Source organism: Elephas maximus, chromosome X (assembly GCF_024166365.1).
Source record: "Elephas maximus indicus isolate mEleMax1 chromosome X, mEleMax1 primary haplotype, whole genome shotgun sequence".
Classification (NCBI taxonomy): domain Eukaryota; kingdom Metazoa; phylum Chordata; class Mammalia; order Proboscidea; family Elephantidae; genus Elephas; species Elephas maximus.
In genome coordinates, this window is record NC_064846.1 from 38,904,227 (window position 1) to 38,921,802 (window position 17,576).

A 17,576-nucleotide genomic window follows, 5' to 3' on the forward strand; every position below is an offset into this window, starting at 1 on the left:
TCCACATTAAAATTTCTCCAAAACCTTTCATTTTTTATTAGAAAACCATATTTTTCTCTTCTATTCTTATTCTTAGTACAGAAAAAATTAGAAAGTGTAGATGAACAGCCGTAGCTCTTAACCACTACACCACCAATATTTCCAGTGTGTAATGTAGGTGTATAATAATTATTGAATAAGGGTAGTGGAGAAGCTAATGAATGCATTCCTGTTAATAAAGATGAATTGGGTAGAATGCACTGACAATAACAAATAATAACGTGATTTCCTTGTGCATTTGGAGTTCTTATCTTTTCACCAGTTTGATAAAGACTAACAGTGTGGTGATATCTTCAGTTCGAGCACGTTTTTGAGTAGCTGATCATTCTCAAATTTACCTAAAACTCACTACTTGAATTTTAATATGTGGAATTTGAAATAACAAGTCAGCAATAGCAAGATCTCAGATTCCAGATCAGTTTACTGGAAGGCAGAGAGAGTAATACTAGGAAACATAAGAAGAAGAAAAAAAAAAAGAACTACAGTGTCATAAATGCCCTGATCCTCATAAAAAAAAGAAAAACCAAACCCATTGCTGTTGAGTTGATTCCAACTCATAGCGACCCTATAGGACAGAGTAGAACTGCCCCATAGGGTTTCCAAGGAGCACCTCTCACCCTTAAAAATAAAACAGGAAAAAAAAAAATCCCAATTATTAAACTGGTTGCTAACAGCAAGCTCCCGCTATTTTTCCACGGAGGAGTCTGGAATTATAAGTAGAAACAGAGAAGGAAGAGGTGTAAGAAGGTGGCCCCAGGCTATAATCACCAAGAAGTCAAAGAATGAATGAGGAAACATGTAAGGAGGCAAACAGGCTTGACTAGGGATTTCCTTGGGGGCTAAGTTGACAGGAGCAGCCCTGGTGGCACAAAAGTTAAGCGCAATGGAAAGGAGAAAGACCTGGCCATCTCCTCTCTTAAAGATTAAAAAAAAAAAAAAAATCCTATGGGGGCAGTTCTACTCTGTCACAGGGGGTCACTAGGAGTCCGAAATCGACTGTACAGCGCCGAAAGACAACAGGTTAACAGAACTGGGAGGATAGAATCAAGATCCTGACTTAGTAATAGCAGTCCCACCAGAAGCAGTATAGCATAGTGGATGAGAGCTTGGGCGCTTTGCCATTTACAAATTCTATAACCTTGGGCAACTAGCTTAAAATTTACGCCTTAGCTGTCATTTGTAAAATGGAGATAATAATAGTGGGTACCTCGTGGAGTAGCTGTGAGAGTTAAGACAGTTAATGGATCAGAGCTTCATTCATAGCAAACGTTCAGTCAATGTTAAACTGCTGTATTTGTGGTTGTTATTCTTCCTGTTTCTTAATACTCTGTCAGGAGGGGGAGAGATGAAGCGCTCACTCATCGCGCTAGAAGAGTGATGAACTGTTGCAAGAAAGCCTGAGTCAGGTTTCTTTTGAAGTGAGAATCCCACTGAGGTGAAGTGGCCCTGTTTCTACAGCACACACCCTTTCCTGGCCCCGCTGTGCTGAGGAGGCCAGGGCCAAAGCTGGCAGGAGGCACGGGCGGCTTCCTCTTGGAGTGGCTAGCCCCGGGCGGGCGCACTTTTGCTCCTGGATATTTGACAGCTTTCACCTCTCCTGCCTCCTGGGCACTAGAGGCCAAGTATGCTCAAACCCTAGCGTCTAGGTTTTGGAGGCGTGAGGAACATTTGACTGTCATCCCGCCTCCGGGCCCATGCTCGCCCCACTTCGGTCACTGCCAGGGAGTTCAGCTCGGACCCCGCACTCTGTGCTAGCCCCAGCTCCCCCCGCCTCCGCGCAGGCGCCGCCAGGGCCACCCCCGCCGCCATGTTGCCCCCGCCCGGGCTCCCTCCCACCACTCTCCCCTCTCCTCCCCCCTAGGTTCCCGCCCCTCTCCCTCCTTCTCCCCTCCCTCCCCTCCACCCCCTGGTGAGGTCAGCCGGAGGCTCTGCTGCTGCCCGCCCCAGCTCAGCTCCTATTTAAGGGAAGCCTGGAAAGGGGACTTCTGGAAATAACTGGAGCGCCGTTCGGGTCCAGGGTCCGCGCTCTCCACCTCCGCCAGCACAGGGTGAAGTGGCCAGAGCCAGCAAGGGGTGCAGAGGTGCGGCGGTGCGGAGGTGAGGGTGCTGGTACCTCACAGTAGGAGGGAGCCTCGATTGCGCGGAGCGACTCCCGTTTTGGCCCCAGGAGCGCAGCAGCCGGCGGACGAGTGGCGGGACCCCGGACGCGGCAAACAAGGTGAGGCAGGGTCCCGAAGTTGCAGGGGCTCCATCAGCCTTGTCCCCGCCTCCCGGCCTCCGGGACCGAGCGCCGCGAAGCAGCGCGCGGCGAAGAGTTCCCGATCTACACTAGGGCCAGTGGGACAGGGGACCAGCTTTGCTCTTTGCACGCCTCCCCTTTTTCTCCCGCGTGCGTGTGCACGCCCTCATCCGAGCACCTTCTCATTCCCACCTCAGGGTCTCCTGGCTCCGCAAGATACCTGGGTTCTTCTAGGACCCCAGAAGCCAGTTTTCCCTTTGCTTCTTTGTTATCCCTCCAAGGTCTTCCTGTCCGGGCTTCACTGTCGCTGTCCTGACGGTCTCGGGCCCCTTTGCCTGCCTCGGCCCCACTGACTCCTGTCCTCTAACAGCTTCTCCTTTGTGCCTCCCAATCCATCCCTCCCTCAGAATCTTCGAACTTGGAAGCCTCCGCCAGGAGCACACGCCTCTTCTCCCTCCAAGCTTTCAACTTCGCTCTGAACGTCTTGACATCTTTGGTTTAATCACAGTTGAGTGCTGATTTTTTGGAGGCTTACAGTCCAGCCTATGGTTTACTGAAAGTGGTGGGAACGATCCTTTCGTAAATATCAGCTAAGGAACCTGAAAGTTTCTAGGTTTCAATAACTTGGTCCACGAACCGTTGCCAGCCATCTCTCCATCCGTGTATCCTAGTCCAACGCAACCCCCATCCCCCAATAAAAAGGCCCTAACTCTTGGCCATGGGGTCGATTCAGAAGATGTAATCCTAGTATAGTAAAAAAAAAAAATTTTTTTTAAAAATCTGATTCGTCCCACCCTCCCCTCCGCTGCTGAGTCAGCCTGAGAGGACTGGTGGGACTTTTGATTGCTGACTCCATTTCTCCACCTGTAAATTGGGATGTTCAATGGTTTAATATAGCCAGAGGATTTTTAGTGAGTTAAAAAATCACTCAAATTGGGGTAGCCTAGTTACTAAGGACCCATAACTTAGTAAGACGGCCCTGGTTTTTTTTCTGGGTTAGTTACTAAGGACATTGAATAGAATCGGAGAGACTGGGATTTAAAACTGTCTTAGTCGTGAAGGAACCTGCAACAGAGGAAAATACTTACAGATTTTTTTAAAGCAAGCCACAATTTTTTACTGTAGATTTCATATTTGTATACACTCCCAAGAAACAGCATTTCAAAACCATGTAGTTTTTCAATAAAACTATTTTTTTCCGTGCATTAGACGTTAGTTTGCTTAAGTGGACTTCACAGCACCAGTTATTCTCTTAGCAATTCCACCTTCTCCTATGCAATTGCCATGTCACCTCCCACACTGAGATGCGTTTGCTCACTTCCTTGCTGTAATTAGCGCCGGCAGAAAATTCAATGGAGAAGCTGAAAGTGGAGGCAGATACGAGTGAGTGAGCACGTGTTGATGTATGCAGCTGTGTTTTAGAAATAGGCTATATATCTAATGCACAAATTTGAAAACGGAGAAAAAAATGAAATCATTAAGCACTTATGACATCATTTTACATAAGAAAAAAATTAGCCCCCTTAGCTGCAGGTTCTTATTAATATCCTTATCCTTAAAAGTAATAGAATTGTTTGCTTGATGTGTGACCGGGTATTGCTACTGACACTATGTGCCCTAACTGGCAGTAATCTCAGAAGAAACCAAGTTGTGAGTGAAGATAATAGCTGAATTTCACTATCCGAGTAGCACTTCTTTTGGCAGTGACGCAGTGAGGGCAGCTTATGCAGCAGCGTCTATTTTGAAATAAAGCCTCATTTTCCCAAGGTTGTTAAATCTACCACTTTTATAAACATGCTTTAAGAACTGTGGTGTGACTATAGGGTTGAAGTTGATGTGCTGAAGAAGGGGGGTTTTACAAGAAGAATAAAGGCCATTGATTATCCATTTAGTTCGGTTACAATGGCTTCCAGATGATTTTTATACTTTTTTTATAAATTTGGTAAATTTTTGACTTCATTTTAGTTCTATGAAGAATAAAATATAGTAGGGAAAGGGGACTTATCACAGGCCCATCCTTCTAAATCTGAACTTTCTTGGGAACTTTTTTTCAAAAAGAATTTATATCAGGTAATTTTACATGATTTAAAATATCTTTTCCTTTTGTGATTATTATTGATACTAATTCTGAACTAAAATTGTCACTAAGGTGATGGTACAGTAAAACTATGTTTGCCAGGAGAAATAGAGGTAGGTGTGAGTTAGCTGTAAGCATTTTCTCGGAATTTTTTTAATGAGTCAATATGTATTTGATAGTTCGCCTAGTACACCTACAGGTTATTATGCTGGATATTTCTGTTATTAGTAGCATAACTGCAGTTTGGTGCTGGATTGTCTTATTTCTCATTTACTTTACATTTTCAATTATTTTTCCTCAAGTATTTTGGCTTGCAATAGTTAAATGAGACTAACCAGTCCCAAATTGTGTGATTTTATTGATATTTAATAAACTATGAAACTGTCCTCAAAATATTTTTTCTTAAATCCATTGGTTGAGACATCTATTTTTATTGCTGTGAAATAACAGTTTGGTAGACACCATTAGATTTCAGAAAATCTAGAAAGATTTTGGAAAATATAACTCAAAACTAGAAAAAGTGCTTCCTCAAGTTACTTAACATTCACAGCAATCAGGTTGTAAATACATTATTCATTCATTTAGCAATTCATTTTCCAAAATCTAAATCTATTGAGCGCTTTCTATGTGCCAATGCCCTGTACTAGGCACAATGGTAAAACTTATAAGACATGATACTTGCTCTTGTGGAGTCTCATGGAGCTTATAATCTACTGGAGGATATAAATAATAAACAAGTAAACAAATGAGGAAAATACTTACTGACTGTAGTAAGAATAGAGAGGGGAATGAGTAGGAAAATGTGACATGGAGAACAGGGAAGTGCCTACTTTTAGCAAAGATGGTCCGGAAAGGCCTATCAGAGAAGGTGACGTTTGAGCAGAGACCTGAAAGAGAAGAGAGAATGGACCTTCTTTGAGAAGATCTGGGAGATCATTCTCCACAGAGAGAAGGGTCATAGCCTTGAGATAGGAAAACAAACTTGTGTCTGAGGAACAGAAGGAAACCCAGTACGGCTGGAACTGGAGTGAACCTGATGGGGGAGTGGTTATAGAAAGGGTTAGAGAGTTAAGAGGGAACCAGATAATGGAGGGCCTGGAGGTTCTGAGAAAGAACTGGGGTTTGATTTCCGGGTAATGGGAAACCATTGAAGGGTCTTTGTTAACTGCTTTCCCGTGGAAGGTCGCTGACTAAAAAAATTTTGTCAGTGAAAATAAAAAATAGTTTTTGTTTTGCAGAGGATGAATAGAATATCTAGCTACTCAGTTGTTTACATTAAGGCCTGGGAATGAAAAACTTTATTTGATAAGTACAATAAATAAATATCTAATTCAGTTCCTTGATTCTGATTAGGTAAGGGGATGGGGGAATGGGAACTCTGAAATGAATATGTTAGAAAGTAGTTTACTTTTTCACTCTCATAATGTCACCTGTGCTGTGAGATTAGTTAGCGCCAATTTTCTTGAAAATCAAATTGTTCAATTTAAGAATTTGTATTTCAGAGAATGGTGTTGTATGTTCTCATAGAAACATGTGTCCTTTGGTAGTCTGGAAGTTTTGTTTGTGTATAAAGTGATAACGTAGGTTTTAGAAATAGCCATTGGGATTTTAGAAGGGTTTGCCTTTTATTTTAGCTGTTGCCTCTCTGACATTTTTAAATTGCCATATATTTATAATTTCAGAGATTCAAAACAAAACAAAACCTAACCCATTGATATCGAGTCGGTTATGACTCACAGCAACCCTATAGGACAGAGTAGAACTGCCCCATAATGTTTCCAAGGATTTGAACTGCCCACCTTTTGGTTAGCAGCCGAGCTCTTAATCACTGTACCACCAGGGCTCCATTTTGAGGGATTAGAGTTTCAGCCTATTCCTTGAGGCTGCAATGAATTGAGACTTGGCATTTATTTTATTGCCCTGAGCCGTTGCTTGAAAGCAATCCAGCTTTGAGGTCTAGTTGACCCCAAATAGGAATCCAGATGGTCACTGGCATTCCCTAGAGGTAAATCCTAATATCCTGGGGGAATAACCTACAAACTGGAGCTAAAAGCTCCCTGGGTTCCAGTTTTGTCTAGGAGACTTACTAGCAGTGGGCCACTTGACTCTGTACCTCAGTTTTCTCATCTGTAAAAAAGAGATGGATAGAAGAAATTATCTCCTAGGGCACTTGTAAGGATTAAATGATTTAGTTAGGTCCACAATTGGTCATTTGCAATTTTCAAATTTTAAAAATTGTGAAAACCAATAAAATTTTTATATTGGTAAGTTTGGTGCCAAAACTCAGGTGTTGACAGGTATTTATAGTCTTTATTCTACTTTGTTAATATTTATTTTGTATTGCTGCATAATTATTAATATGTTTGATTATGGGGTAGTGCCATAGACTCTAATGGGTTATTACACAGTACACAGTATAAGCAAGTTATTAGCTATTTAAAAATATGGAAATTTCTGAATTTGCATATGTATCTGGCCCCAAGGTTTTCAGGTAAGGGATTGTTCACTGGTAGAGTGCTTAAATCAGGACCTTGCACATAATAAGTTGGTGGTGGTGGTGGAGACTGTTGTTGGGTGCAGTCAAGTTGATTCCGGCTCATAGCAAGCCCATGTGACAGAGTAGAACTGCCTCTTTTTTAATCTTTATGTGAGCAGATCACTAGGCCTTTCTCCCTTGGAGCTGCAGGGAGGGTTCCAACTGCCAGCCTTCTGGTTAGCAGCTGAGTGCTTAACTGTTGCGCCACCAGGAGGTGTATACACTATTTTATCCTTTCCAACAACTTGCTCATAATGGTTCCTTTGTAAATACGTGTTGCTTTATTTAGGCAACGACTCTGTGAACAGAGAGGGCCAAACACATGATCTTCATTTTATTGCCAGGGGGTGGTCGCTCAGGGTTCCATGATTGAAATGAGACAAGATCTGGGTGTGTAAGTGCTCATTTATCTAGTGCTGTTAAGAGCATTTATTTTTTGTTTTTCTCTTGTTGTTTAAACCAAACCATGGTTCTTTAGGACGAGAGGTCTTTTTTTTTTTTTTTCTGGTGGAGGTGAGGAATGGAGCGAGGGAGGGAATTCAGTTAGGGATTTATTCGATATGATTAAAGACGTATTCTTTGCAGTTAAACATTTATCGAACTCCTAATGTGTATAGAAATCTGTATTAAAAGCAAGAGAAAGGTATAAAACAAATGAGACCTGGTTCCTGACCTTCAGGAGCTCCAGCACCATGCATGGTTATATGGGGACATGGATGGACATTGCAACTTTTTATTTTCCTGTTAGTTTGAAATCGTTCATATTAAAAAAAATACAACGGAAAACACAAGAGTCAATTGAAAACTCTTTTTAGTGTCCAGTATATGAATTTTTTTATGGGTAAATAGAGACTTTAAGTGCTTAACTTTTCCTGTGCCTGATCTACAGGCTTATACAAATTGGTTTTTAATCACTCAACCCCTACTTCCCTGCGCTGGAGTCCATGGGCGGTGTAAAATCAATTTGAGTCCACTCAGGTGCAATGGAAGAAAGGCCTGGGGACCTTACAAAAAATCAGCCATTAAAAACCCCACTGAGCACAGTTCTACTCTGACACATGGCGACCCCATGTTTGTCAGAGTAGAACTGTGCAGTCTTTCCTTTCCAGCTAAACTAAGAAAAATATGGTTTCTGCTGTTCTCCTTTATCAGTATTTGCAAATCACAATTGGTATATTTTCTTTGTCCTTTTGCTTTTGTGGGGTTGGGCGTTGTTACATGTCTCAAAGTATTTTTCTGGAAAGTTCTTGCAGTTGACAAGTAGTCCTTGAAACCATTTAGCCAATTTATTCAGGAAATATTTATTAAGTGCCTGTTTCATTCCAGACATTGAACTAGTCTGAAAAAATAAAGTCTCTTTGGTCCACTGAGTCCACTACTTTAGCCTCTGTCAAACTGGAGCACATGTATTGGGGGAGCAGGGTGGTGACATAGTGTGCCCCAGGAACTACAAAATAAAAAACTTTGTGTTTTCTTGAAGCACCTATTTTACACAAAGTTTAAGGATGAGAACATTAACTGGTAACTAATTTAAAATATTTTGAACTATTTAAACAAACTCAGCTACATTGTGCTTTAGAATGCAATGTTCATATGGGATTTTGAGATAAACTCAATACTTCAGAGAAAGCCTTTGCTTGCAGGGCCAGCTGTAGTAATCCAGGGATAACCCTTTGAAAAACACTGAGGCTGTGCTGTGGCTGCCTGAATCAGATGTTTTAGTCAAACACTCACAAATTTTCATAGCCTCAAATTCCCATGGTGACCTATGGGAAAAGTAATGGACATTAAATTTTTTCACAATGTTGCCTAATTTCTTTTAGTTCAAGCTGGTTGTTTGATAACGGTCTAAGCCTTAAAATGTGTTGAGTTCTAACAGAGTTGCTAACGTTGGAGGGTAATAGCTAAGATTAATAGTGAAGGGCCTGCCAAAGGGCTAATATCTTCAGATAAGAGATTGTTAGAACACGATGACCATGAACTTAAAGGAACAGAATGTTGGGGTCAAGGCTTTGCCTCATTCTATGCACACTTGCCCATTTCACTGCTTTGAAGTTAGTTTTTGGTTTTTTTTAAAATCTGCTTTTATTTACAGTATTTAAAAAATACTAATTGCTTTGTTAATTGCCGTCATTGAAGTATTTATAGTAGAGGAAAATTGTCAAAGATCATGAGCTTTGAGGTTAATATAATAAAAGATTTCTAGAGTTGGTTGAAGGTTTTGAAAAGGAGTCAACAGCACATTGGAGGAATGCCTGTTAACAAAGCATTGGTTTAATTTGATCCAAATGAGAAAAATGAAGAGGAGAATGAAGCCAGGGTAAAAGTAAACGTGGTAAGTCAAACACTAGACCTTTCTATTGAGTTTTATAGCTGCTGTTCCAGGCCAGACATGGTTCACAGGGCCCGGCATTGTTGTAATCCATGTTTCTTCCCAAAGCTCATAAGGGTATGGGTATAGAGGGTAACTGAGGGATGGTCTTTATATTCTTTGTATGAAATACTTTAACAGTCCATAGAGTAAAAATGGGTAAGACAGTGGTAGTTTTTGCATCTTGATCCTACTTTCAAAAATGGCCATATTTTTCTAAAGAACACTTCATTTTAACCAATTTTTTGTTCCACTCTTGGATATTTCTCAGTGGGAAGCCAATAGAGCTTAATGGCGAAGGTCTTTGGCTATGGAATCACAGACCTGGTTTCAAATCTGGACTCTGCCTCTTACTGGCCAAGTAACATCAGGCAACTCCCTTTACCTCTCTGAACCTCATTTGGCTTCTCTGGAAACAATCTCATCTGGTTGTTTTAAGGATTAAATGAAATAACGCATATAAAGTGCTAAGCACAGTTCTAGCCACATAGTAACTACAGCTGTTATTATTGACTCTCTTAATAGATTTGTGGCTGAACTAGTTGAAAACTTCGGGTACGTTATAAGGTTTTGCCATTCATACATGAACCAGAAATGTGACGGAAAATTGTGTATTTTTCTTTTATCTGTATGCCTTAATTCCAGCTGGAATGCTGTTTTTTTGAACATGTATCTCTTGAGTGGCCAGTAAACTGTTTAGAAATAACACCAGTTTTCTGGCAGATAAGAAAGTTTGTGGTAAACATTTGGCTTATTTCTTTAAAGATGGCATCACATTGAATGCAAGGAAGATGTCAATTTAAATACCATTGTCATAGTATATTTTAAATATAATACTGTTTAACTTAATAGGATTTAAAATTTTAATCTCCATTTTTAAGGGAAAGAGATATACAGGAAAATGTAACTACAATGTTATCTTTTAAGCATAGAAACTTGATATTCTGAGAATCAAACAGGCCACAAAATTGCCTGATTTATCTCTAAATGTTTTAGATAGTAGGTCCCAAAGAAGAAAATATTGAAACATTTGTAATAGTTAAACAACTAGGAAGAGGACTAATTTCTGTTTGCATCACGTTTTGCTACAGATTTATAGTTTTTGTGGTTATGTTACGCTGTTATGGTCACTCTAGCAGCATACCAAGTAATACCTTACATATGATCAAAGATCAGTAGCAGTTTTGATAAATTAATGGATAAATCTAAATGGGTTATTAAGAGCAGCTTTGGGTGTTAGTACAGGAAGGTAGCACTCCTCCTTGCCTACATAATGCCCTCTCTGGTTCCAATGTCAGACAAGTGATGACACAGATGATCTTTGGTATGGAATATGGGGTATGTGCACAGAAGGAAAAAGACTAGTTATCACATGGGTCCTATACTGTGTATTCACAGGATTTTTTGGTGATTAGTAAGATAATGTACATGGAAGTGCTTGGAAAACCTAGCTCCCTATACTACTGGTATATATTTATTAGCAGCTTCACCTGCATTTGTAATGAGTATGAGCATCCTATTTGAACATGAAAAGGCAACATTCACAAGTATTTTTAGAAAATTTAGATTTATTCCACTCTCAGGTCATGAGCTCAGATGTAAAAGAAAGAGAACGCCTTTTATTTATAGAACATGTGCTTTTGAAGCACAGTTAGCTCTCCTTATTTCCCTTATTCTAATGACATGTATGAGGAAGGTGCATAAAAGGAATGGAGGGTTATATACAGAGAAGTGAAATGACTTACAGAAGTTTACATCATCTAAGGTGGAATGTAGGGACCTTGGTTTCTAACCCAGTGCTTCTGCACTCAAGTCTCTCTTCAGCCCAAAAGAAAACTTTAATATTTCTAGCCTTTCAATTGATGGAGTTATACCAAAGCGCCATTAGTGGCAATAGAGATACCAACCGTAATTCTACACCTGTGTACCTTTTTGCACAATTTGATATTTAAGCATATAAGTTTTTAATTTATTAAGGAATTTTGTGAATTCTCTTTGGCATCACATATATGTGGTATCCACATACAGACTCACGAGCAAGGATTTATCGAGCAGCTATACGTAAAGCACAGTACCAGGAGTGAGAAAACATATGCACTGCTCCGAAATAGTTTAGAGTGTAGATGAGGGCAACAGAGCACATGAAGCAACTTGACATCAGACAATACTAACACTAATAAAACCAAAAAACCAAAAACTTGATTCTGACTCATAACAACCCAATAGCACAGAGTAGAACTGCCTCAAAGGGCTTCCAAAGCTGTAATCTTTAAGGAAGCAGACTGCTACATCTTTCTTCAGTGGACTGGCTGGTGGGTTTTAACCTCTGACCTTTCAGTTAGCAGCCAAGTGGTCTAACCACTGCACCACCAGGGCTCCTTACTAATACTAATACCTGAAAACCAAACCCGTTGCCGACAAGTCAGTTCCGACTCTCAGAGACCCTGTAAGACAGAGTAGAACTGCCCCCATAGGGTTTTCAAGGAGTGGCTGGTGGATTCCAATCCAATACTAATACTAGTAAGTAATTAATAAGTTACTTATTATAGCACTCACTATAAGTCTTTCACCATTCTAAGTGTGTTATAGGCATTAACACATTTAATCCACATGACAGTGCTATTCAAGAGAGACTTATTATAACCATTTGATAGATGAGGAAACCAAGGCACAGAGAAGTTAGATAACTGCACGAGGTTACACTAGAAGAGCTAGGATTAAGATCCAAAGCAGCCTGGTGCTAGATTTTGTGCTTTTTAACCACAACGCTGCTTTTGTAAGCTTAGACTTTCCCATGTCCTGCACATAGAACATTTAATGCTAACCTACAATGCCAGTAGATCATGAGAGCTAAAAAAGACGTGTTAGAAAACAGATTCTGGAGGATAAATAGGAATGATCACAGTAGGGTGTTAACATTCATAAGATATTTTGAAGAAGGACGATTTTTGAAAGGGATCTTGTATTGAAAAGCATGGATAATTTCTAAACATTTTAATGTGCCCAAAGATGTGTGCACGTGTGTGTATTAAAAAAAAAAAAAACTTCAGAGTAAATAAATTGAGAATTCTTTGTATTGACAGTTGATCCAAGCTGTTTTTGTGTGCAGTGTTTGACTTCAGAAACATGTGTTTAAACGTGACGGCTTTATCGAGATATAAGTCATGTACCATATAATTCACTTATTTAAAGTACACACACAGTTCAGTAGTTTTCTTAGTATATTCACAGAGTTTAGCAACCATCACCACAATCAATTTTAGAACATTTTCATTACCCGCAAAAGGGAAATGTGTTTTGAAACAAATGTGGCCATGAAAGGGGTGGAACTAGCGTGCAGTTGGTACTACTACTTCCCTATCAAAATGTGCCTCAGATTTCTTACCCAGATCTTAGGCTTTCTTTTATGTTTTTGCTACGTAGTTCCCAATTGCTGTCAAACTCCTTTTAATTTCATTGTAATCACTGACTAAGCTTCTTTCTTCTCTTTATAAACTTACCTGATTTTGAATTCTCCATCCAAATTGATTATATAAATATAATCATGTATTTCTCACAAGTACTGATATTAGTACAAAAAAACTAAGCCAGGCTTATATTTGAAAACAAAAACTGCCAAATCCACTAGTGTGCATGACTACCTCCTTGCCTCTGCATGCTTCTATAGTGGGCCATAGCCAGAGACTCTTGACAAATTTTCAGTGTACACACTGACATTCTCTAATGTTTCTAAAGGTTATGCCTCACATAGGTTACTAGTGGGTAGATGGTTGAGATAAATGCAACACTTTCTTTTTTGGTTGGTGAATAGTATTGGGATGATGTGTTAGGGAAAATGTCTTCAGTGATATCGTGTGGAGATATTGTGAAATAATTGGGATTTTTTTGAAAAGATTTTACAGGCACTGGCTTTCCAGCCACTCAGGCTTCACAAAAAAAAAAAAATAAATAAATAATAATTACAGTTCAGGATACTTTAATGTATAGTGGGAGTACCAAACCAAATGTCTGTGTTGAGGGAGGGGGCTGTGGCCAGTTCTTTGTTACAGTGGTAAGTTATAGTCGGTGTTATCTTCCAGGCTAAAGAATTATTTACTTTTTATTGAAGAAAATACTCTTTGGATATAATCAGATACCCGAGTTAAACTTAGATTGTTCCCTTTTTCTACTTTTTATTTTACCCACTTGTTCTTTCAGAATGATTTTCAAATTTTATATTCTACCTCCTCAGTATTTTTCTATGCTTATTATATACCTAGGTAAAGTTTTTACTCAGGGACCAAACTAGTTTCCGTTGAGGTTAATGGGAATTGATTCACTAAAAATGATTTGCTGTGAACCTTAAGTCTATGTTTCATTTGCTCAAATGTATTCTCTGCTTTGTCATGTGTATCAAAGGTGTGATGATTTACCAGCTAGTGGGTAGAATAGAAGGAGTCCTGGTGGCGTGGTGTTTAAGCATTGGCTGATAACCAAAAGGTGGGCAGTTGGAATCCACCAGCTGCTCTGTGGGAGAGAAGACTTGGTGATCTGCTCCCATAAAGATGACAGCATAGGAAACCCTATGGGGAAGGTCTACTCTGTCGGATAGGGTCGCCATGAGTCCGAATCAACTCGATGGCAATGGGCTCAGTTTTGGGTTTTTGGATAGGATAGAATCAGACAAGACATCACTGCCATCCCTGGATGAAGGAAACTAAGTAAACCTTTATATTAGGTAGAAGCACATCTTTATCACTGAGATTTATAGTTTACATCACCTGGAGTTAGGGAGTCAGGAGCTGTGGAATTAAAAAAATGCTTGATTTAGAATTTTGGTGTCGATATCTTGATATTGCCTTTTCTCATTGCTAGTTTGTTTATGAAGCCATTATGATACTGGGTTATGAGGAAAGGGGGTTAGAAATTGGCTCATTTAAGAAAAGCCAAATGGGTCTTGTTTAAGACAGCCCTTCAGAATAAGGAGGATTTAGTTATGCAAATAGTGAGTTTTCAATGACTTGAGATGTTTATTTTTTAATAATGAACCCAGTACAATATATTCACAAACTAACACTTCACAATAGTTTTTTTTTTTTTCCCTTAGTGCCTAAAATGGTTTAGAGACTTAAATGGTTTAGAATGGCATGTGGGCTCGGTCTCTTTTTTTAGTTTTAAAAACATTTTATTGTGTTTTAGGTGAAAGTTTCCAGAGCAAATTAATTTCCCATTCAACAAAATGTACGCAAAGTGTCCCAGGACATTGCTTGGAATCCCCACACTGTTAGCGCTTTCCTCCTTTCTGCCCTGGGTTCCATGTTTCCTTTTGTCTGGTTTTCCTACCCCCCTTCCTGCCTTCTCATCTTAACTTTTGGGCAAATGTTGCCTTTTTTTTTTTTTTTTGTCATTGTGCTTTAGATGAAGGTTTACAGAGTAAATTAGTTTCTCATTAAAGAATTAATACACATTTTGTTTTGTTACATTGGTTGTCAACCCCACGACATGTCAACACTCTCCCTTTCTCAACCTTGGGTTCCCCGTTACCAGCTTTCCTGTCCCCTCTTGCCTCCTCGTTCTTGCACCTGGGCTGGTGTGCCAATTTAGTCTTGTTTTATGGGCTTGTCTAGTCTTTGGCTGAGGGGTGAGCCTCAGGAGTGATTTGATTACTGAGCTAAAAGCATGTCTGGGGGCCGTACTCTTGGGGTTTCTCCAGTCTCTGTCAGGCCAGTAGGTCTAGTCTTTTTCTGTGAGTTAGAATTTTGTTCTACATTTTTCTCTAGCCCTGTCTGGGACACTCTATGGTGACACCTGTCAGAGCAGTCAGTGGTAGAAGCCAGACACCACCTAGTTGTGCTGGACTCAGTCTGGTGGAGGCTGTGTTAGTTGTGGTCCATTAGTTCTTTGGATTAATCTTTCCCTTGTGTCTTTGATTTCCTTCTTTCCCCCTTGCTCCAGGTGGGGTGAGACCAGTGGTGTATCTTAGATGGCTGCTCACAAGCTTTTTTTTTTAATAATAATTTTTATTGAGCTTTAGGTGAACATTTACAAATAAATTCAGTCTGTCACATATAAGCTTATACACCTTACTCCATACTCCCACTTACTCTCCCCCTAATGAGTCAGCCCTTCTAGTCTCTACTTTCGTGACAATTTTGCCAGTTTCTAACCCTCTCTTCCCTCCTGTCTCCCCTCCAGACAGGAGATGCCAACACAGTCTCAAGAGATGAGCATCTCTCTCCTACCCATTGTCCAGTCCCTTCCGTGTCTGATGAGTTGTCTTCGGGAATGGTTCCTGTTCTGGGCCAACAGAAGGTTTGGGGACCATGACCGCCGGGATTCCTCTAGTCTCAGTCAGACCCTTAAGCCTGGTCTTTTTATGAGAATTTGGGGTCTGCATCCCACTGATCTCCTGCTCCTTCAGGGGTTCTCTGTTGTGTTCCGTCAGGGCAGTCATCGGTTGTGGCCCGGCACCATCTAGTTCTTCGTTCTCAGGATGATGTAAGTCTCTGGTTCCTCTGGCCCTTTCTGTGTCTTGGGCGCATAGTTATCGTGTGACCTTGGTGTTCTTCATTCTCCTTTGATCCAGGTGGGTTGAGACCAATTGATGCATCTTAGATGGCCGCTTGTTAGCATTTAAGACCCCAGACACCACATTTCAAAGTGGGATGCAGAAGGGCTTCTGGGCTAATGTATGTAGTTTGCTATGTCAGGAATGGTAGATGAAGGGCATCCTGAGACTCCTGAGGACCTCAGGAGTTCTTTTTCTTAACTAGTTTGAGAAGATTAGAAATCATTTTCCTTAGTTTGAGGGGCATGGATATTGCTAAATCTATCTGTAGATGCTGTTTCCTTTTCTTGGTAATCTTCATTAAATAAAACTGTTAAAAAAAATCTGATGTTGAATACTTAGGACTAGTTAAAATTTTTGGAAAAGAAATTACTGTGAGGCCACTAATACACTATTCTAGTTGCTTTATTTAGGTGATAAGTGATAACTCATTTTTGCCTTTTAAACTTGGTTTTTAGCTTTTTATTCATGTTTATTACCTTAAATTACTTAATCTAACTACATTCTGATAACCTATATGATCTCACTTAACCTTCAGATATGTGAATTATAGAACCCTTCAGTCAGCACTCTCCTGCTTTGGTTATTTACTGAGCCTGGTTTTATTGGTAAGTAGGAACAGTTCTTGAGTCCTTTGGATCAAATGTTAAGTTCCACTGTGTATTAGTGTGGATACAGGCTAAGTTGCTCTAACAGAGACTCCCCCCACCCCCGCCCATATAAACCTTAAAAAGGTAGTTTATTTCTTTCTCATATAACAGTCCAGTTAGGCAGTTCAGGGTTGGATGGTGGTTTCTCAATCATTAGGTACCCAGGCTCCTTCTGTCTTGTTGTTCTGCCATCAGCAATATGCAGCTTCCATCTTGTGGTCCTAGATAACTGCTCTGACTCTCACTATCACATTCTCATTCCACCAAAGGGATGAGAAAAACAGGAGAAGTCACACTCCTTCCTTCTATTTAAGGATACAGCACTTATCTCACTGGCCAAAACTAGTCATGTGTCAAAACCTAGTTGCAAGGGAGGCTGGAAAATGTGGTCCTTAGCTACATGGGTATGTGCCTAGCTAAAAACTGTATTACTGTAGATAACAACAAACAGTCTCTGCTATACACTGTCTCTAATATAAAACTGGAATCTTTGGTCAATTTCAGTACTTACCTGGATATATTATCTCCATCCCGTTGGCTACCCTTCTGCTTCAAGATAAAAATCCAAACTCATCAGCATGACATACAAACCTATTGTGATTTGACTCTTGCTTGTCCCTCTAGCTCTTCCTCTCTTATCCCTCCTAAAATTATACTCTTAAGTTCCACCCTTACTGGGGCTACTTGCACTTCTTCAAACTTGCTGTGTTCTCTTATCCTCACGCTTTTGCACTTGCTACTTTACCTGACATACTGACCATTTCCTGTCCTTAAGGTTCAGTTTAGATGTTACCTCTTCTGAGAAGATTGCCTTGAGCCTTCTCTATTTCATAGTCACTGTTAGGCGTTTCTTTTATGTATTTCTACAGTATCGTTTATCCCTCTGTTTAACAGTGTTTTGTTAGTAGTATGTTTTCTCTTTCATTGGATTGTGAGTTCCTTGAGGACAGGAGCCACGTCAGTCACTTCTATGTTGTCTGACATGATACCTGACCCAGAGTTGATGGTAAGTTAATATTTGTTGAATGAGAAAACGAATGAATGAATACTTAGCTTACTACTTACGATCGCTTGATTAAGCTGGCAACTTTTCCTATTTGCAATCTGAAAACTGTTA

At 40.1% G+C, this 17,576-nt stretch overlaps 1 protein-coding gene across 14 annotated transcripts in view; it reads left to right on the forward strand.

Moving 5' to 3' along the window:
- The first annotated feature begins 1,960 nt into the window (after positions 1 to 1,960).
- KLHL13 (kelch like family member 13) overlaps positions 1,961 to 17,576 on the forward strand; it is a 168,546-nt gene continuing 152,930 nt past the window's right edge. For 11 of the 14 annotated variants that reach the window (XM_049872666.1, XM_049872667.1, XM_049872657.1 and 8 more), the window contains exon 1: positions 1,961 to 2,257. Coding sequence is in view for 2 of the 14 variants with exons in the window: in XM_049872670.1 (XP_049728627.1) it covers positions 17,430 to 17,465 (36 nt within the window). In the remaining 12 variants the exon portion in view is untranslated. Of the gene's footprint in view, positions 2,258 to 17,395; positions 17,466 to 17,576 lie in introns of those variants that run through there. The other 3 variants (XM_049872670.1, XM_049872671.1, XM_049872655.1) reach the window with 3 other exon arrangements.